General features: G+C 43.8%; 1 protein-coding gene across 1 annotated transcript in view; it reads left to right on the top strand.

The window, feature by feature from the left end:
* The window catches only part of CSMD1 (CUB and Sushi multiple domains 1), a 1,645,367-nt gene that overhangs the window by 1,435,267 nt on the left and 189,050 nt on the right, over nt 1–21,050 (top strand). The window contains exons 37-38 of the mRNA XM_040490416.1: nt 13,565–13,683; nt 17,783–17,852. Of these exons, the coding sequence (XP_040346350.1) occupies nt 13,565–13,683; nt 17,783–17,852 (189 nt within the window). The remainder of the gene's footprint in view (nt 1–13,564; nt 13,684–17,782; nt 17,853–21,050) is intronic.

Genomic DNA, 21,050 nt, shown 5'->3' with positions numbered 1-21,050 from the left:
GTGCTTCTAGAACCACTCAGCCTGCCCCAGCCATGACGCCTGCCTGTACTATGTCAATCCACGGTCACTGCTTTGACCTCTGTTTGTATTAGCATTGATTATCCACACGCTTCAGTTACAACACATTTTCCCCCTTAGTACTGTTTTTTTATGGCCTCTAAGCCCAATTAAACTGCTAGTTGTATGGGATTCTGGGAAATATGGCCCTTCTTCCACACCTCCTTTCTTTAATCTCTGTAGAACTTAGTAAATTGTGTTGATGCACTTGTTTTCATGTGATTTAATTATTAGGTGATAATGTCCAGTTAGGGGGGAGAAATTTCAAAGAGACAAGGGGTAGGTCTGTGATCTTGTTTTTGACTGTCCATTTTTTAAATAAAAATTGTATGATTCCCTATTGTATGTGAACGTTTTTTTATCTTTACGTATTTATGAAGCGTTTTGTATTTTCTACAGATACATGTGGTGCATGGATTTGTTTACAAAATTATACTAAGACTCTGCTAGTTCTTGGAGATGTATGGTCACCCATTGTAAGGAGCTCGTTCTGAGCAATGAGAGGGATGTAAACAAGGAGATTGAAATGCCCTGTGGTCCGTGCTGTGGTCTGTGTTGTGCTTCCATGCTGTGGTAGGGTTAGGTACAACCTAGGGGGCCCTGTTCATGTTGTCTCATGTGTCTGACTCTAGACCTGAGGTTCTTATCCCACCTCTGCTGGTTTTTTATTGTGGTAAAAAAAAACACGTTAAACTGAACAGTCCTAACCATTTATAAGCGTGTGGTCCAGTAGTGTTAAATATATTCATGTTGTTGTGCAACGGATCTCTAGAACTTTTTCATCTTGCAGATCTGTATGCCATTGAACAATATCGCTCCTTCTCCCCTCCCTCCAGCCCACGGAAACCCCTTTTCTCCCTTCTGTTTCTCTGATTTTGACTATTTTAGAGATCGTGGAATCATACACTGTCCTTTTGTGGTCAGCTTATTTCACTTGGCATAATGTTCTCAAGGGTCATCCATATTTTAGTCTGTGACAGGATTTCCCTTTTTTAAGGCTAAATGATACTCCATTGTGTATACATACCACACTTTCTTCTTTCAGCGGACATTTGGATTACTTCCACCTTTTGGATGTTGTGAATAATGCTCTGAGTGCACAAATATTTCTTTGAGTTTTTGCTTTCAATTCTTTTGGATATATATCAAAAAATGGGACTGTTGGATCATAGATCAGTTTGTTGTCTTTTTCTAGTTCCCTGAGGTGTAAGGTCAGGTTGTTTACCCGAGATCTTCATTCGTTTTTTAACGTAAGCATTTACCACTGTAATTTCCCTTGTAGTACCAGTTTCACCACATGCTGTAACTTTTTGGTATGTCACGCTTTTGTTTTCATTTATCCAGATATGTTCTGAGTTCTCTTGTTATTTGGTCTTTGACCTATTGGTTGAGTTTAGGATTCATTGGTTAATTTCCACAAAATGTTTTTATTTTTCTGTTTTCTCTCTGCTGTTGATTTCTAGTTTCATTCTATTAAGGTTAGAGAAGATACTTTGTATGATTTCAATCTTCTTAAATCAGTTTAGGTTTGTTTTGTGACCTGGGACACCTGGGTGGCTCAGTTGGTTGAATGTCTGACTTTCGCTTAGGTCATGATCTCACAGTTTGTGAGTTTGAGCCCCGCATCAGGCTCTGTGCTGACAGCTCAGAGCCTGGAGCCTGCTTCCGATTCTGTGTCTCTTTCTGTCTCTGCCCCTCCCTTGCTTACTCTCTCTCTCTCTCTCTCTCTCTCTCTCTCGAAAAAAAAAAAAAAAGAAAAAAAATTAAACAAAAAAAAAAAAAAAAAAGATTTGTTTTGTGACCTAACACGTGGTCTGTCTTGGAGAATGTTTCATATGTGCTTGAGAAGGATGTGCATTCTGCTTTTTTGGGTAGAGTATTATGTAAATATCTTTTAGGCCCAGTTGGTGTTTAGTGTTGTTTGAGTCCTTCCTTATTGAACGTCTGCCTGGTGCTTCTGTCCATAACTTAAAATGGGGTATTGAAGGTTCTCAGTATTGTTGTGCTGTGTCTATTTCTCTCTCCACTTCTGTCAATGGTTGCTTCATATAATTGGGAATCCTAATTTTGGTCACATCTGTATTAATAATTGTACCTTCCTGGTGAGTTGATCCTTTTCTCATCACACAATGTCCATCTTTGGCTTTTGTGACAGTTTCACCTTAACGGCTGTTTTATCTCTGTAAGTGTGGCCACTCCTGATCTTGTTAGTTTCTTACTTTTATGAAATATCTTTTACATCATTTCATTTTAAGTCTATGTGTATCCTTACATCTAAAGTGAGTGTCTTGTAGGCAGCATATGATTGGATCTTATTTATTTTTTATCCATTTTGCCAGTCTGTGTCTTTTACTTGGTGTATTTAATTCATTTACATTTAAAGTAATCACTGATGAGGAAGGACTTGCTATCGCCATTTTACTCATCTATTTTCTGTATGTCTTACAGCTTCTTTGCCCCTCTTTTCCTCTATTGCTGAGTTTTGTGTTCTGTTGTACTTTTATAGTGATGTGCTGTAGTTTATTTCTCATTTCACTTTGTGTGTATAATGTAGTTATTTTCTTTAATGATACCATTGCAATTACATGAGGCTTCTTAAAATTGCAACAATATATTTTATGATAATAATTTTTATCACATATAAAATTCTACATTATATCTGTTCTACTTTATATCTCCTCTTTATTGGTGACACAAATTACCCTTTTATATTGCATATCCATTAACATAAATTTGCATTTCTTTGGGGGCAGATCTAGTGGTGATGAACTCCCTCAGTTTTTATCTGGAAATGTCTTAATTTCTTCTTCATCTCTGAAGGGCAGTTTTGCTGGATATAGTATTCTTGGTATCAGTTTTGGGATTTTTGTTTGTTTGTGTTTTGTCTTTCAGCATTTTAAATATGCCATCTGAGTCCATTTAACCTGCAAGGTTTCTGATGAATAAAATCCACTGGAAGTCTGATAGAAACTTCCTTGAACCTTACAGTTTTCTTTTCTCTTGCTGTTTACAAGAGAAAAAAAAAAAATGTTTTCTCATTGTCTTCTTGTTATGATAATTTGATTACGGTATGTCTCAATGTAGGTTTCTTTAGATTTAACCTGGTTAGAGTTCCTTAAACTTATTTAATGGGTATGCCCGTTTCTTTCCTCAGATTTGGACAGTTTTCAGCCATTATGTCTTCAAATAGACTTTCTGCCTTCTTTTCTCTTGTTTTCTTCCTTCTGGGATTCCCATAATACACACAGAGTTCTGTTTGATGGTTTTCTATAATTCCATTAAACTGTATTCATTTTTCTGCCTTTTATTCTCCTCTGACTTGACAATTTCAAATGACCTGTCTTCTTCAAGGTTGCTGTTTCTTTCTTGTGCTTGAATAAGTCTAATGTTGATCCTCTCTAATGGCTTTGTCAATTCAGTTCTTGTATTCTTTCGTTCACAATTTCTGTTTGGTCTTTCTTCATGTTGTTGTTGTTGTTGTTGTTGTTGTTGTTGTTGATATTTTTATTTTGTTCATGTATCCCTTTCTTGATTGAGTTGAATAGTTTATCTGTGTTCTCTTGTAATTTGTTGAGCAGTCTAATGACCATTATTTTGAATTCTTTGCCTGGTAATTCACGTCTCCATTTCTTTATGGTGGGTTTCTAGAGATTTCATTTGACCCTTTAATTTGACCATTTTCTTATTTCTTCATATGTTGTTTCATCTTCTGTTGCAATTTTGTTTTACCTTCTGTTCAGCCACATTTCTCTGTCTCTGCAATTTAGTTTTGTAGAGGGTGGACTTTCGCCTGTTGGCCCAACTAGAGATTCTGAGTGCCCCAGCCTCTTCTTAGGATGTGTGCTCTTGGGTCTTGCGCACGTAATCTCCTGACAGGAGACGTTTGCTGGCTGCTAATCAGGAGCTTCCCCTAGATGTGTCTCTTACCATGGCTGCTTGCAACTTGAGCCCCCACCCCCACCCCCGCCGCCCCTTCCTCCTGGCTATGGTACTACAAATTCTGGTGTGAACCAGTCCACATTATTGCCTTTGTTCTGAGGTACTGACTTCGCATTTGTTCCTATCAACCCTTAGATTCAAGGAAGAGAGAAACCAGTCCCTCAGGCAGCTCTGTAAAAAGTCAGAACATTGGGTATATGTTCCACTGTCATCTTTCCATCCACAAGGAGAACTCGGAAGTTGGGACTTTCCTTCCAGTAGTGCCCACTGTGTCGTGGAGAGAGTCTCTGGCCATGAACTTTTCCACCAGCTTCAATGCAGTTTGCTTTGTGCTTCTCCAGGGTTCAGGAACCTTTTAAATGGTTTCTAAATTTCCTACGGGGGAGTTTGTCTGTATTGGTGTTAAGTTGGTGTCTCCAAGGGGGAAGGAAGCCCTGGGGTTTCCTACTTTGCCATCTTGCCGACATTACTCCTAGAATTGATGTATTTTTTTTTAAAATATGAGTTAAATTGTTGAAGGACTAGTTAAATTAATTCACATTGTTCAAAGAGCAGAGAATTTTAAAAAAATATGTATATATGTTTATATATTTATACCTTTGCTTTACTACTGTGCTACCAATTTCTTAATCTGCTAACAAATAATATGTTTGGCCTGAATGCACACTGTTGAAGTTTTTTCTTTTCTTTTGTTTCTAAGGTATAGTTACATTTGGGGTTCTGACATTGTGCTCATCAGATGTTATGTAAAATCCAACATGTTAAATTATTTCATACTTTGTCATATCATTAGTATAATTTATCTGCATAGTCTTCTGACCATACAGATATTTTATTCTGTAAGAATGTTCGTATTAGTCTGTAATGTTTCCTCAAGCCTATATACTAAATATCACAAATGTCTGTTTACAATGATCACATATCTATATGAAAGTGTTTAGTATTACACCTTAAGCAAATTGTGGAAGACCATTATTGATCATGGGTCAGTAACATCTTTTTGTAAAGGGCCAGAGGAACTATATTCAGCTGGAGGGCTAATGAAAGGAGTTACTACAGCAAGAAATAAACACGACCAGATTTGGCTCAAAGAACATTGCTCAATGTTATAAAACATCATGCCAAAAGAAAAGTATGAAAATTATGGGTGTATTTTGCTAAAAACACTTTTTTTTTTTCTTAAATAAAGTTCCTTGGTTCAGTCAGTTAATCTGATGATTTGGCCTATTGGATAATAAGAATCTCAATGAAATCTGAATATTTTATATTTGCTTACTTCAATGAAAAGCAAAAACATGCAAAAACACATGCATTAAGTATTCCTATGTATACATATAGTCACAGGTATTAAATGTCCACATTTTATTTGATACGTATTTCCACTAGTCTAACTGATACATAAATTAAACAATCCAAGATAGTTTTTATTGCCATTGTTATCATTTTAAACCTATAATTGACCTTTTACTCAGAAACCCTGGAAACACCAATAAATACCATTATATTTATTTTTGTGTAATTGAGGTTAAGTTCAAGTGTAAGGTTTGACATTTAAAAATTTCAACTACATGTAATATTCTGAGTTTTCTGAACTCTGTGTGCATCTAGTAAGTTTTCAAGTGGGAAAACAGTTTCTATAATTTGTAATAAGTATCTCTGTGGCCAAGAGGACGGAACTTTTTTCAGTTCTAGCTTACGTGGTCATTCTGCTCATGAAACAAGCATAGAAAGTCAGCCATGTGCACGTAGCTGAGGACCTTCTCCAAGACAGGATGTTTCTCTTTTCACTGTGGGTGAGAGGCGTGTTTAGCAATATGTCACTTGGGGCAGGTAATCTGTTCGCTGCTGTGTATTGGAGACATAGGGAGACATAGGTAGAGTACGATCTATTTCATAGTGTTTGTTCTTTATTAATGGAAAATACGAGAACATGTTGTTTAGCAGCCAAGATAGACTTTAGCTAATAACTGTGATCGTTTTGCCACAGTGTATTATCCTTTTATCCATTTATTAATTCGGTCAATGTGTGTATGCTTATTCCAGTCCATGCACTAGATACATTCTGTGTGCAGACGTCTTAGTCAGGTCTGGCTGCTGTGACAAAACACCACAGACCGGGGGGCTGAAACAACAGACATTTATTTCTCACTGATCTGGAAGATGGGAAGTCCAAGATCAAGACGCTGGCAGGTTCGGTTCCTGGTGGCGATCTGCTTCCTGGCTCATAACCAGCCACCTTCTCAGTGTGTGCTCACCTGGCCTTTCCTGGGTGCACACGTCCGGAGAGAGGTGTCTCTTACCCTTCTCATAAGGGCCTTAATCCCATCGGGAGAGGCTCACCTGCGTGAATTCATCTAAACCTAATGATCTCTCAAAGACCTCACTTCCAGACACCATCACGTTGGGGATTAGAGCTTCAACAAATGCATTTGCGGGGGGGGGGGGGAGGGGTGGAGGGAGACACACAAGCATTCAACGTATAGCACTAATGAAGAAGGGGGAGCCAGTTCGAGCCCCCTTGGAGTCTGTAGTTTGATGAGGTTGATGGTCCAGGAGCCATTTTAACCTTAACATGCAGTCAGAGCTCTGCCGTGTGGTGGTGGGACACGCGTTCCACCAGTATGCAGAAGGTGTTCGGAGGGTGGAGCTCGGCCGTGCCCTTTCCAGACTTGAGCACTCACTTCCCCCCTCTCCATGAGTGAGAGCCAAGGTCAGTGCTTCTCAACCTGTGCTGCCCGACACTCCTGTCCTGTCTTATCCACGGGTGGTTCACTGCCCGAAGTGGTCCTGTAGTCACAGACATTTTGGAAACCCTTCAAATAAAGTCGAGGAGGATTCATCACTGCAGGATTTCTCTGTGCCTTTATATCTAAAATACTTCCAAACCTCCAAGAGAGATAAATAGAATCTCTATTTCCCCCAAATTTATGCTACGACTTTTCTTGACACAGGACATACAATCCCTTATGCTTTGAAGATTTCTTATGATCTACTAAGTGGAAAGAATACAGAAAGTATTTATTATGTGGACTTAGCAGGCCCACAGTTTACAGATAAGAGAAATATTTTTAGGGGCTCAGTCAGTTAAGTGTCCAACTTGGGCTCAGGTCATGATCTCTCAGCTCTTGAGTTCACGTCCTGCGTTGGGCTCTGTGCTGACAGCTCAGAACCTGGAGCCTGCTTCGGATTCTGTGTCTCCCTCTCTCTCTCTGCCCTATCCCTGCTTGCGCTCTGTCTCTCAAACACGAATAAACGTTAAAGAATTTTTTTTAATAGAAAAGAAGAAAATATTTTTAGCTCCACGTGATGCTAAACTTCTTTGACAATGATTTTAAAAAGTAGTTTCTTGGGGCGCCTGGGTGGCACAGTCGGTTGAGCGTCCGACTTCAGCCAGGTCACGATCTCGCGGTCCGTGAGTTCGAGCCCCGCGTCAGGCTCTGGGCTGATGGCTCAGAGCCTGGAGCCTGTTTCCGATTCTGTGTCTCCCTCTCTCTCTGCCCCTCCCCCGTTCATGCTCTGTCTCTCTCTGTCGCAAAAATAAATAAACGTTGAAAAAAAAAATTAAAAAAAAAAAAAGTAGTTTCTTTTCTTTCTATCAGATGCTGTTTTATTAGTTAATGGGGTTTTCTGTGTACACATTCTGTTGTCATAGAGACGTATTGACTCATAAAACAGTGGAATATGAAAGTCTAGGTGTGCAGTGCGATGCTCGTTAGGTTTATGTCTGTGTGATCATAAGATTTGACATTTATTTCATGTATTGTCACCTCCCGTGGCATCTCCCTAAGTGAAGCTGTGATGCCTTTATTCACCAGTTTTCCATCTCATCGTCTGAGCCTTTTTTTTTTTTTTCCAACATTTATTTATTTTTGGGACAGAGAGAGACAGAGCATGAACGGGGGAGGGGCAGAGAGAGAGGGAGACACAGAATCGGAAACAGGCTCCAGGCTCCGAGCCATCAGCCCAGAGCCCGACGCAGGGCTCGAACTCCCGGACCGCGAGATCGTGACCTGGCTGACGTCGGACGCTTAACCGACTGTGCCACCCAGGCGCCCCTCATCGTCTGAGCCTTTAATGCAAGTTTCCATTTACGGGTTACAGACCTGATCAGTAACACTTCTGTTTTAGGGTGTAACGTACCTACCCACGTGTAAAGACAGCTTTTTATCCACCAGTTTTGTGCAAAGGGATCGTTATTTATTAAATTAGTTAGCAAAAGAATGTGCCCCCCAATTCTTTTCTTTTCAAAATTAAGGAATATCACACGGGGTCCCTCTGGTGCTTATGGTGGCCTCCGTGTACTTAATAATGCCCCTGTATCTGCGTAGTTCCTTCACCTCTCCGTCCTTGTCACGAACCCAGCTCTGGTGGTCTCTCTGTTCAGGTCAGCTTACCGCTCTCTGTTTCATCTTCATTATTGTTTTGAGCAGTGCAGCTGGCATGACATAATTCCTTTTTTAAGTCGCGACCTTTAAAAATCACACGTCACACCGGCCAAAACGAGGACGGTGCCGAGGTGATGAAAGTCCTCCATGTCTGTCCGCTGTACCTACAAAGGGCCACTTTTCCTGCTCCAAACCTTTCAAAAAATTACATGTTTATCATGGATTTCAAAACTGTTTTCACTTTCAAAATTTAAGCAGACTGTTCTCTGCATTTTATCTAATGAGTTTAGAAGAACGGCTACAATTCCTTCCGGAGACACGAGGAGGCTACTTGCCGTAATCTGCTCCATAATTCCCATAATTCCCATAATTCCCATAATTCTCCCAGTGGAGTTAATGCTCCACTGGCAAAAGCAAAACCATTAAGCTGTAGATTTGGTCAAATTAGGACCCTTGCCTTTTTGATGACTTTGTTTTATATCCTTCGCTTGGAGGGTAGACACATGGAGAAACACAGACTGCTTTGGCTGTCTTCTAAATCTCATCCCAACTTTAGAAATCAACACATTGCAAACTGTGCACATTTATAGGTGAAAGGATCCCAGTGTATATCTGTGTATAATATGGCATAAACGTCGCACTACATAAAAACACTTGTACCCTGTGTTGTTGCTCATTTATGGCAGCAGGGCTAAATCTTTAGAACACCCAACAATTACCTTCTTAGGAACTTCACATTTGATCGGGATACCTCAAGATTCAATCAGGTTGCTTCGGAACCACCTTGTTGGAAGCCTACTTTATACCCTTTGCTGTATCACCATGTATGGTATGAAATGTAAATATGCCGTGCCTTGAAAGACCTAGAAATATTTTCTACAACACTTTTGCTTACAATGGGACAATATACTCTACCAGATGCCTCTCCTTCTGAAAAATTAATTTTGAATTTTCCTGCCAGATGGCTTCGTGTCACGACTTTATTTTAGAGAAGTTTTAGAGCAGGGTTCTTTTATTTGTATGTGCCTCCCTACGTGTCTCATTCTGTGTCTAAATCGCTAGCTTTTAGTGGACTTGTTTTACGATTTTATCTGGCACATAAGTGATAATACCACCCATGACTTAACATTAAAAGTCAGTTTTGCTCCAGCAAGGTTCTTCTAAAACTCTTCCCGTTATAGGTGTTTTCAAGAATGACGCATACATGTGTGGACTTAAACGGACCTTCTTGCCACTTCTAGTACCTTCTTTGTTTCACACGTTGATTAGTGTAATGATTGAATACACACAGTCTACCCTTTTCATACCAAGGATTGTTGAGCATTGTTCTGTCTTGTCAGTTAGGACTTGTTGTCTTTTCACTCTTACCAGTGTTTCTGGCGCTGGGATGCTGGCTCCCTCCTGTCCGGTTTCCCCATTTGGGGTCCCTCATGTGCAGGGTTGCTCTGTCTCTAAGGGGTTTTACCCCGATCCTGTAAATCATGGGACTTGGTGCCGCTCTGCTGTATTCGAACACTTCTGTCTGGGGCTGCACTTCAACCCCAACCGGTTGTGGGTCTGAATCTGCCGCACCTTGAACTCTCCCCTCTGCTAGAGTGCTGGTTTTCTGAACCCAAACAAACATTAAAACCCCCACTCATAACATAAATCTAATGTTTTCACTTCAGCTTGACTGACTCCCAGGGTAGCCAGCATTGCATCGTTAGGAGAGAAGCATGATGTATGGAAAATACTTGGCTCCGGTCCAGGATAGCTCAATAAATACTTGTGGATGAGCCTATCAATCATTTATTGACTTATCTCCATGTAAATATATGTAGATGATATCACTAGGACTGTTACTAGAAGTAACAAACATCTCCGTGTTGTTAGCTTCTAAAATATATGGGACACCTAGTGACACGGAGAAGCAAGACAAGGAAGGTACTTCTGTCTACAGTTCAAATATTAGGGTAGGGGTGCTTGGGTGGCTCAGTTGGTTAAGTGTCCGACTTCGGCTCAGGTCATGATCACACGGATCATGAGTTCAAGCCAGTGTCAGGCTTTGTGCTGACAGCTGGGAGCCCGGAGCCTGCTTGGGATTCTGTGTCTCCCTCTCTCTCTGCCCCTCCCCCACTCATGCTCTGTCTCTGTCTCTCAAAAATAAACATTAAAAAAATTCAAATATTGGGGCACCTGGGTGGCTCAGTCGGTTGAGCGTCCGACTTCAGCTCAGGTCACGATCTCGCGGTCCGGTCCGTGAGTTCGAGCCCCGCGTCGGGCTCTGGGCTGACGGCTCAGAGCCTGGAGCCTGCTTCCGATTCTGTGTCTCCCTCTCTCTCTGCCCCTCCCCCGTTCATGCTGTGTCTCTCTCTGTCTCAAAAATAAATAAATGTTAAAAAAATTCTTTTGCAAATATCAAGGTCTACATATAACTGCTTCCTGTGTCCCATCATATCAAATACTGATTAAAATGATTTTTGTATGTTTTTGATTTATTTAGAAAATGTATTATAATTCCTGTAGTTACAGATAAGTGCAACTTATTTTTTTAAGAAGAATTGGATTTACACAATTTAAGGAGGAAATGAAAATAAATAAATATATAATAAATGCATAGAAATCAACTTATAATAAACAAATATAGTGCATAGGTAAAATCCCATTATAGCTTGTATGTAAAGGGTTTGTGTTTCATAACTGGAATTTAATTTTGAATTACTTGTTGCATTTTTTTATTTCAAAATATGTCTTTGGTTTACTTTGATTTATTTTTGGGTTATTGATATTCTCTGGTCTCTGACATGCCTGGTGTGCACCTAAAGTATACTACAATGAAAATGTGGTGCCACCATAAATTAGGTTTTTAGTATTTCAAGTTGTAATTAAATTTATACCAAGGGTATTTGAAGTATTTCTTTTTCAGGGTCAAATAAAAAAAAAATAGTGACATATGGTAGGTGATATCTCTAGGCCGTGGTAGGAAAAATCGTGAAATTTACACGTAGTTACAGTATATGTTCTCCAGTTGAGAAAGAGATAAATTAGACTTGTACCAATAAAACAAGAAAAAGGCCTAAGTGATCGTACTTTCCCATATTTAGCAATTTTGTCATATCTAAAAAGCCCCAATTGGCTTGAAAGATTGTGCCAGGGATTAAAAACAAATGCTACTCAATGCATTTTTAATATATAGCCATTTAATATGGCATTTAATATATAGCCATTTAGGGAAATATCAATTTCAACTTAGAAAACCTTTATGATACACTTCATACCTGCTCATCCCAGATAAAATCAATGTGTTACAAGGCTTGAAATCATCCAGCTAGTTTATGTACCGGTGGTGTCCAATTCTGGTGCACATTCTGTAGCATGGTTTTTCTCAGATGAATAATCACACTGGTGGTAAAAGATGAAGATACTTTCTCTCTTTGCTTCAGTTCATCTCAGGTTTGGGGGGGAAAGTGAGGCAAACTAGTTGCTTCTCAAACTTTAGTGCACACAAAACCTTAAGGATGGTGTTAACGTGGTCATTCTGCCTCAGCAGCTGTGAGCTGGGGCCCACACGGTGTGTCCTTGTCAGACTCTCATAACATGCTTTGTAAAGCAAGGAAGTGGAGGAATTTGATGCCTGCCGGTTGACCATTCAGTTACCGACCTCGAGAGATGGGGGCATTTACATACCTGCACTGGGAAACTTGACCTGTTAATTTGACTTGACTTTGCCCTTTCCTTAACATCACACACAAGGAGTCGGTTAGCTCTCTGTGAGGATTCAAGCAATATAATGCGTCCAGTACAATGATCCGTCCGTATCAATGTGCGTGGTTGCCGTTGCCCGGACCCAGAGCCTGCTGCACCAGGGAGCATATGCGGAGTCACATCGGCTCCTGCTTCCAGACGCACGTCGCGCGTTCTGTAGCCATCTTGGATTTCTGAATAATTTTATCCTTGACCTCGTGGTTTTTAAGTGAAGCCTGATGGAACAACAGAGGGTGCACCGATGAGAGGAGGTGTCCCAGCCACGGCGCCCACACACATGCACACAGTCCTGGGTGGGAGGCAGGCTGCGCACAACCTCATCTTGCACGGCTGCCTGCATAGACCTGTTCTTCCGCTTCCCACCAATTTTTGCCTCTGGGTTGACTGGCGGGCTTCCCCACCTTCCCTGTCCCAGCCGTAATACCCAAGCGTCCCCCCGTCCCAACCAGGTAACGACTCTGACCCATTCATTCCTGTTAGTGTCAAGAACAAGAACTGAAGTGTACGTCCAAGGTCACAGGAAGAATTTTAAGCTGGGCTCCTCTGGGTAATGTCCTTCCCCATCTGTCACCCTGGATAACCCCTCAGTCTGTGTAAACTGGGCTGAGAGAAGACACGCCACATTGATACAAAGGGGTATTTGCAATCACCGAGTCCTTAGTGCCGGCCCATGTCCAATGTATTGTTTATTCTATAAAATGCCATAGCTGCATATTTTGTTATTTGTTCTATGGGGTTTATATGGAGAGGTATCAGTGTTAAATACTTAGAGTTAATTTTTCTGTACTTTCGGCCAACAGCCGGTATTATATGACGCATTAAAGAAATCGTTAGTGCCCTAACTGAAGGCGATTCCATTGAGAAACGTGTCTGATTACAGCCTTAGATCCATGGATATTGGTCCTGTTCACCCACGAACACACTGCTCAAGAGGATTTTGTTGTTGTCTTTAAATGAGAGCGAGACAGAACCTAAAGTATTCGAAGATTTGTTCTCATATTCTGTTTTTCCGGAAGGGTAGACTTCCCAGATGCACACTTAAAATGTTTCATAAAGATTGCCATCTATGCTTGAAAAACACAAAGCAAGCGACCATTGTCATGGATTTGGCATATAATGAGGAACATAATTTTAAAGGACCTTTTAGAATGGGTACATGTTGGAATTGGAGTGTGTAGGAGTAAACAGGGAAGTAGCAGACTTTATTGTCTGAAGACAAGCTTGGTTCGCCGCGTGATGTAAATGAAACGTACTGATACTTAAGAATTAGCTAATGACCGATTTAACGTTGCTTGTGGTCTTGGTAGTACCCCAGGAGAAAGAGTTAAGGCCTTTCGTTCTTCTCGTCGGGAGGAGAGTAGCCGAAGAACCTATCTGTTACTCGAGCCATAATGCCATTCGTATTACACTCCTCAGCACTTGTCTTTGCGTCTCCACAGCGGTGGGTCTCGCTGCGTGTCAAGAACCCGTCCTTCCCAGCAACGGCATCAAAACAGGCGATCGGTATATGGTGAACGACGTCCTGTCCTTCCAGTGTGAACCGGGGTATACCTTGCAGGTACTTTCCTTCGGAGATTTGGGAATGGCGAGGGTTAAACTTCGTGGTCCCTTCCCAGCTTCGGGGAAGGCAACCAGCGCCTGGGATCTGTACCCAGAGAAGCTCATCTAGTTTCTCTCACCCTGTTTGGGAATCGCAGTGGTCACATTAAGCCATGCCTGCTGGTCATCTTAATTAGAATGTGGAAGTAGCTCTAAATGATAAAGCCTAGCGTCTCAGTTTTGTGATTATTTTATTTCAAAATGTATGTTCTCCCAAAGAGTATGCAGAGAAAATTCTAAGGGACAGAGTCCTGACACGGTCTCTTTCTCCGTGTGACCCTGGCCACCCAGTGATGGGATCTGCTTTTGGGCGGTGTGTCTGTCCTGCTTTGTACCTCGGTCCCACATTCAGTTGGGCAAATGCCCATTCGGTACCTACTCTGTCCCAGGTACTAAGGTCCTCAAGTAATAGGTTGACATCGTTTTCAAGAAATATTGACAACTTTTTATCACTTTTTTATAATTTTATATGAAAGTTTTATAAACATCGATAACCTAATGTGTAGCGACGTTAGTTACTTTTTCTGTTAATTGTTTCTAGTCTAACTGCAAATAAGCTTACTCACAAAATAGTTTCTCTCTGTCACTTAACATAATGATATGACTCTCCCTGCCAACAATATTAATAATCTAAGCACGTATGTTACAAAGTCCAGTAGAAATAGTTAAGCCCGATGTTGTGTCTGCTCTTCAGTTATTTGGGGTCACAGAGTACTTTTTGCGGCATGCTTATGACAACATTGAAGCTCATGGTATTTCAAGGGGGAAATGTTTAGTTCTGGTCTTTAACTGATTTAATGAGCTTGAGGAAGTATCAGAAAAAAGTTGCAAGGTTCCAGAGTACAAGGCCACCACCGTGTATGATACAAGTTCCAGAGTGTGTTGGAGGGAGATGTTTTGCAGGGCCGAGACGGGTCACAGTGACAGCTCACAAACGCCGAGCGCGGAAGGAGTGCCCCCCAGGTGCCTCACCTGTGTTCCTCCTGGTCACCCACACGGGGTGGGAACAGGAGGCCTGTCTTTCACTGACGAGAAGGTGGGAGCTGAGCCGGGGGTGAGAGAAGGGGGTGGAACAGAAGAACTGGTAGGGCATCCCCGGTGGGGCCACGCTTGGGAATCAGCCCGGGTTGTGGGTTTAGAGGACCCACCCTTCTGTGTCTGCAAGACGCCTGACACACCCCGGCAAGGGAAACGCATCATTGCAGTCACGACGAACAAACACCCGTGTCTAAAGTCACCTGAGTAAGAACAGCCACAGCCTACAGATTTGGTGGGCGCTGCCGTAATTACTTGGACTCTGCAAGGAGATGGGCAGACCCTTCCTTGCAGAGCAGGACAAGAGTTACTGAGGAAGCTTTACTCCACCTTCTACAACTGAGCCAAGTTTTTAAACAAGCGTGCTAAGGCTATCTGAACTGATTCTTTAATACAAATCTTTTTTTTTTTTTTTTAAGTTATTTCTTTATTTGAGAGACAGCGGCAGCACGAGTGAGGGGGTGGCAGAGAGAGGGAGAGAGAATTGCAAGCAGGCTCTGAGCTGTCAGCACAGAGCCCGGTGCGGAGCTTGAACCCACGAACCGTGAGATCGTGGCCTGAGCCGAGATCAAGAATCAGAAGCAAAACTGACTGAGCCCCCCAGGCTCCCCTCTTTAAGACAAATCTTAAACAAGTTACAGTATAAAGAATTCTGAGCCACACCCCAAGGGTTCCATTTAGAGAGACACAGCAGGATATACTGATAGGCCGTCACGATGCCTCTTTCTGTGCACGTTGTAAATGAGCGCAGATCCCCACATGTTGGTACTTGCTTTGCTTCTGAATGCTCACCTCCTTCCCACTGATTCATGGTGCCACTTGGAGAATCCTTTTATAAGAGACACCTCTGCGGCCCTCCAAGAGGAAACTGGAAAGGATTATTCGGTAAGGGCCTTTCTTAGAATGCACCAAAGGGTGTGCTGCCTGCAGGTAAGGCCTGAGGACACACGTCTGCCGAGCACAGCCTGTTTTCCAAACGCAAACCAAGCTGTGTTGTCTTCATCACAGACAGGCTCCAGCTCTGACCTCACAAGCTGTTCTGGGTTGTTCACAGGAGTAAGGAAGCAGCCTGGATTTTTTGTTTTTAATTGCTAACGGTTGACAAGAATCTTCTAGCACAGTCACGTATTTGGAAGCACAGCGTGCATACGTTGCACATCATTTATGAAAAGCAGCCTTCCTCAGACAGTTTGCACACAAATGTCTGTGAGTGTGTGTGCCTAGGGAGGTTCCTGGCCGTGGCGCAAAGGTGCGATCACGTGACACGTTGAGAGGGATCCCGAGTGCTCGTGGGATTTAGGATTTCCACTTTCTGCAGGCTTGTTTCAGAGTTCTTTGAAGAGATGAAAAAAGAAAATGCCCATTCCAAGCTAGTAGATAATAGAGTTCTGTCTTGTTTTGGATCCACGATACACATTTCAGCTGGAATCACTAATGTAGAATGTCGGTGCTGGGGGCGCCTGCCTGAGGGGCTCAGTCGGGGAAGCGTCCCGCTCTTGATTTCCACTCAGGCCACAGTCTCAGTTTCATGAGTTCGAGCCCCACATCCGGCTGTGTGCTGACAGTGTGGAGTCTGCTTGGGATTCTCCCTCTCTCTCTGCCCTTCCTCTGTTCACACTCTGTCTTCCTCAAAATAATACATACATAGATGCATGCATACATACGTACCTACATGCATAAATAAAGTGTTTGTGCTAGAATCAATAACAGAATATGACCCAGATCAGTAATAAATGCCTCCTTTGTTGGTAGCCATCAATAAATACCTTGAAAGGCTTTTGCACTTTATGTCTGTCCATAATTCAGGAAGAAATTTATTAAAGATAGTTCAAGGGATCAGAAAATGAGTATACACACAGCATGAACTTTAGCAGGAAATGTGCTGCACAGAATGTCTTCTTTAAGAGTAAATATAGTCTCCTTTGGCTGTAATGGCTTTTTAACATATCAGAAAGTATGAGAAAATGAGTTTTGTGGCAGATGAATTGAGTATGAAATGTTTCTGAGCTCAGGGAACTGGTTTGTTATTGACAACTGCATTAACGCAAACGCTTGTTTGATGCGTTTGCGACATGGCGAGGATTATTTAGCATGAATCAAAGATTTGTTTTCAGCTGCGTCTGTGCCAGTCGTGGGTCAAACAGAGGCTCACAGCGTAAAGTACGCGTGGCAGAGAAGACCACCTACTCACAGGGAGGAAAACAAAGTAAACACGAGTAGTCTGCACACACAGGTGTCCCGCTGACTGCCTTCTCTTTTATTGTGAGAGATTTTCACACAAAACTCTCAGGACTTAAGCTGCAGCCGGTTGATTTTTCAAACACAAATAATAGGACAGATATTCTTGAAGGCTGCAAGTTCAAAACGTCATATATTTAAAGGATAAAGAGACCGTGGGTGACGAGGATTCATTTGACTGCAGCCACAAGTATGTGATGGTGTGCGAGGCGGTCCGATAACCGAAGGAATAGGAAGCGTCCTGTTCGTCTGGTGGAGGAGGGACTGACAGTTCTCTGTGGGACCATAAGGGGCGTGTGGGTGGAGTGGGAACCGTAGCATGAAAGGTGAGTAGGTAGGTACCTTTTTGTAAGCAGCTTGCATACTGCTGAACTTCCACCTTCAAATCAGTCACCTAGCATTTCCTAATCATTTACAGCCTCCAAGATCAAAAGCCGTAACTTCTGATGATTCAAAACAAAAAAGACAACCGAGGATGTGTTTATTTCCCAAGCCTCCTTGCTAAGCATCGGGAAACGAGCACATCCCAGACAGAGTGTTGGGTGGGCCAGTGCGAGATTCTGGTCTTTACTGAAGGGAAACACAGTGATTATGGATTTTTTTTTTTTCCCCATCCTGACTCGGAGCGTGGGATTCCTTGATTAACGTTAGTGGAATACATTTCACGATTTCTGACTTGACCTTCGATCAGAGAAGGAAACCCCAGGAAGGACAGAGATTCTCGCCTGTGACCCGCACCTGCCCCGTTTCCAGTGGCGTGAAGTCCGTTTCCTTGTCTCCCACAGGGCCGCTCCCACATTTCTTGTATGCCGGGAACCGTTCGCCGCTGGAACTACCCGTCTCCCCTGTGCATCGGTAAGGACGCGCCCGCGACACCGCCTAGCGGCGCACCTGCGCCGTCAGCCACGCGGCGGCCAGCCCCTCGAGCTCCTCTTTGGGGCTGCACACGGTGCACGTTGCGACTCCTCTCGAAACAGTTGTTACTTAACACGAACACCATAACGCGGTCGAGGCGCGAGAAAAATGGCCCAGGCGTCTTCTCCCACGGGGTGTACTAGTTCGGCTTTTTCATCATCTTCGGACCCGCCTGCGCGGAGTGGGTGTGAGATCGCCGGCTCGAGGCACCGGACCCCAATTACATTTGTATCAGAAGGGCCAGTGGATTAATTATGAGAGGGAATGAGCACAGCAGGTCTGAAAGCCTGGACGTCGTTCCGTGTCCGCCTTGGGGCCTCAGGAAGATCAGGTTTCCAGAAAACAAAGTCAGAAGTCCAAACAAATGATGTGAAGTGGGAGGGATGGTATCATATAGGAGAAACAGAGAGGTGCCGCCCCCCCCCCCCCAGCCGCTGCAGACGTGTCCCCTAGGACGGGGTGCAGCCCGCCCCTTTAGGGAAGCACGTGCCAACCCAGCCTTTTAAAGACGAAGATGTGCCCTGGGGCCCAGTTAGCTGTTGTGGAGAGTCCCAGGGGTTCCCTGGAACGGCAGGTGGTTTCCATTTCCCTCCTCTGTGGGAACACCTTGGAGTGTGAGGCCATGTGCGGTGCTCTTGACTCTGTAAAGTCTACGTGGGGTTCCTGCCGCCCAGGCCTCGAGCCCCGCCCACCGCCCACCAGCTGTAGGTCTGACTCAGACACCTTTACTCACAGCTCGGGTGACCACACGGCTTTGTCCGGTGCTGACCTCACCCGTGGACTCCGTGTGCCCGACCTGCACACCTGTTGCCTTCTTCAAACCCTGTACCCCCTTCCCAGGTGAACACCGTGATCGGCACCTTTCTTGAATAACCCGGATGTTAGCTCAGCTTCCTTCTCACCAAATCCGGGGTTCTTTGCCCTCGTGGGCCTGCGACCTCAATGCTCCCCAGTCGTGAGTCTCCCTTCCGAGGCCTCGGCTTTAGGATCTCACAGGCTTTGAGTGCCTCGTAGGCCCCTGCTAAGTGGTTGCCGGCCATCTGCACACGAGCCTGACCTACAGCCCCCGGTTTCGGGGCACCTCCTAGGACAGCAGGGGAAGGAGAGTCCTTGCTCCTGGCCCTGCAGCTCCACCCCCTCACCCCACCCCGCACACACCCCCGCTCTGCATGCCCACCCCCCCCCCCGAATGCCCCCGGGTGCCTGCTAGTTCCAGCCTCCAGGCACAAGCCCTGCCTGAGCCCCGCCTCCTGCATCTGCGCCCCCGCATCAAGGGCCAAGGCAAGGGAAGGTAGGAGTACCTCCCATCGGTGTTTGAAATGTTGATATTTTGTTCATCACAGGGTTTGTTTCTGGTTGTTGTTGTCGCTGCTGTCGTTTGCATTACTTTTGAAGTTGCACCAACAGATGGCTTGAGGATTCGGGCACCTTCTTAAAGTTTGCACCCGGGGGACTTGCCTCACTGGCCTTACCCTCCCCCCAGCCCTGTCCGGGCTCCCACCCTCCGGTTGGAAAACAGCAGTGACAGAAAGTCGTTTCTACAGCGAGCATGACTCTGCTTTTCCTTGTGCAGCTGGACTGTCACTTTCTGTAACTCGAATGGCCCCCCCTGCAGTCCCAAGGACCTTAGAGGCCGAGCCAGGTGTCACTCACCACGGTACAGTTAGTGCACTGGGCTCTCGGTAACCCCGATTCCCGAATGACCCGTAAGTGACTGACGGTCAGACAATCTGGAATGGCATCGCAGTGATCGTGGACGCCTTGTTCTTAGTCCCTCTCCTTGCACTCAGAAGCCCCTTGTCTCCAGAACTGCCTTCAAGCACCTTCCTGTTGCGTGTGCCATTTCAGGAGCGAGTGGTCAACTTTCCTGAATGAATGCAGATGATTTTTAAGTTCGTTTACTTATTTTGAGAGAGAGAGAGAGAGAGTGAGCCGCAGGGGGAGGGGTAATGCAGAATGAGAAACAGAGAGGGGTGGGTGGTGGGGGGAGAATCCCGAGCAGACTCCACACTGCCAGCCCAGAGGCCGACTCGGGCCCAGACCCAGGAACCATGAGATCATGACCTGAGCTGAAACCAAGAGTCTGACACTCAGCCAACTGGGAGCCACCCAGGCATCCCAGAATGCAGGTGATTTTAAAGGGCACAAACATCCTTAAAAGTGTCCTCTGAGCTGGTCACACATTGTTCACGATCCATTCGCCGAGGACTGTGGTCTCTTAGTGCGTTTTTCCGGCACCCACGGGTAAAGCAAGAGAGTTACGCTCTGTTACGCGTTCCTCTGCAAGCCTGGTTTTCCGACCTCTCACGCAAATCCTAGGTATTAAATGCTTTTTGGTAATATACAACTTAATCACCTAGAACGGGACACAGATGGAACTGTGCACAGAGGAAGATAAAACGGAACCAAACCTTTACAGCAGAACCGCGGCCTTTATGACGGTCTCGTGCGGGAACCAGTGGCTGTCCTGTTACGTTCATCGAAGCATGTTTGCTTAAAAGTGAAAACGTTCCCTGGTGACCAATACCTTTTTACCTGAGAGTGATTTCTTGGTAAAAATAAATGTCTAGATTAGCACGTCACCTAAAACGTTGACGCTTTCTGTAGAGATTTGACATCCCAGGCGCGACCTGGAAAGGACAAACAGTAACAGGGGTACCACCTTCAGGGGACCGCCTCCTCCCTCCCTGCCTCCTACCTTCAGAACATCCATCTTCCTATTTATTTGTAAATGAAGAACCTTCCCTTAAACGTGGGGACTGAAACATTTTTAACTTTGAAATGAAATCAGCTCACAACGGGGATTGAACCAAATGACATGCCATGGCGCCCAGTGTTACGTGAGGGCATGTTTTATTCAAATAGTTAACCTATATTCGTCAAGTATAATTGGTTTTTATCTTCGACTTAGCATTAGCACGTCTCCTGTATTAGCAAATGTCGAAGATACATCAGCTTCCATAACACCTGCTGGCTCCTAACTGTTTACAAGCTCTAGAGAAAGGTTTTCATTGGAAGACTCACAAACAAGCCACAGTAAGTCTCAAAGTCTGATCTGAGAGAGTGGAAGGTTGTTGGTTGTTTTTTGTTTTTTTCTTTTTTCTTTTCTTTTTTTTTTTTTTTTTTTTTTTTTTTTTT

Source organism: Herpailurus yagouaroundi, unplaced genomic scaffold (genome assembly GCF_014898765.1).
Source record: "Herpailurus yagouaroundi ecotype Mexico unplaced genomic scaffold, PumYag 181, whole genome shotgun sequence".
Classification (NCBI taxonomy): domain Eukaryota; kingdom Metazoa; phylum Chordata; class Mammalia; order Carnivora; family Felidae; genus Herpailurus; species Herpailurus yagouaroundi.
The sequence above is the reverse complement of the archived record's forward strand: the minus strand, read 5'-3'. Positions and strand labels throughout refer to the sequence as shown.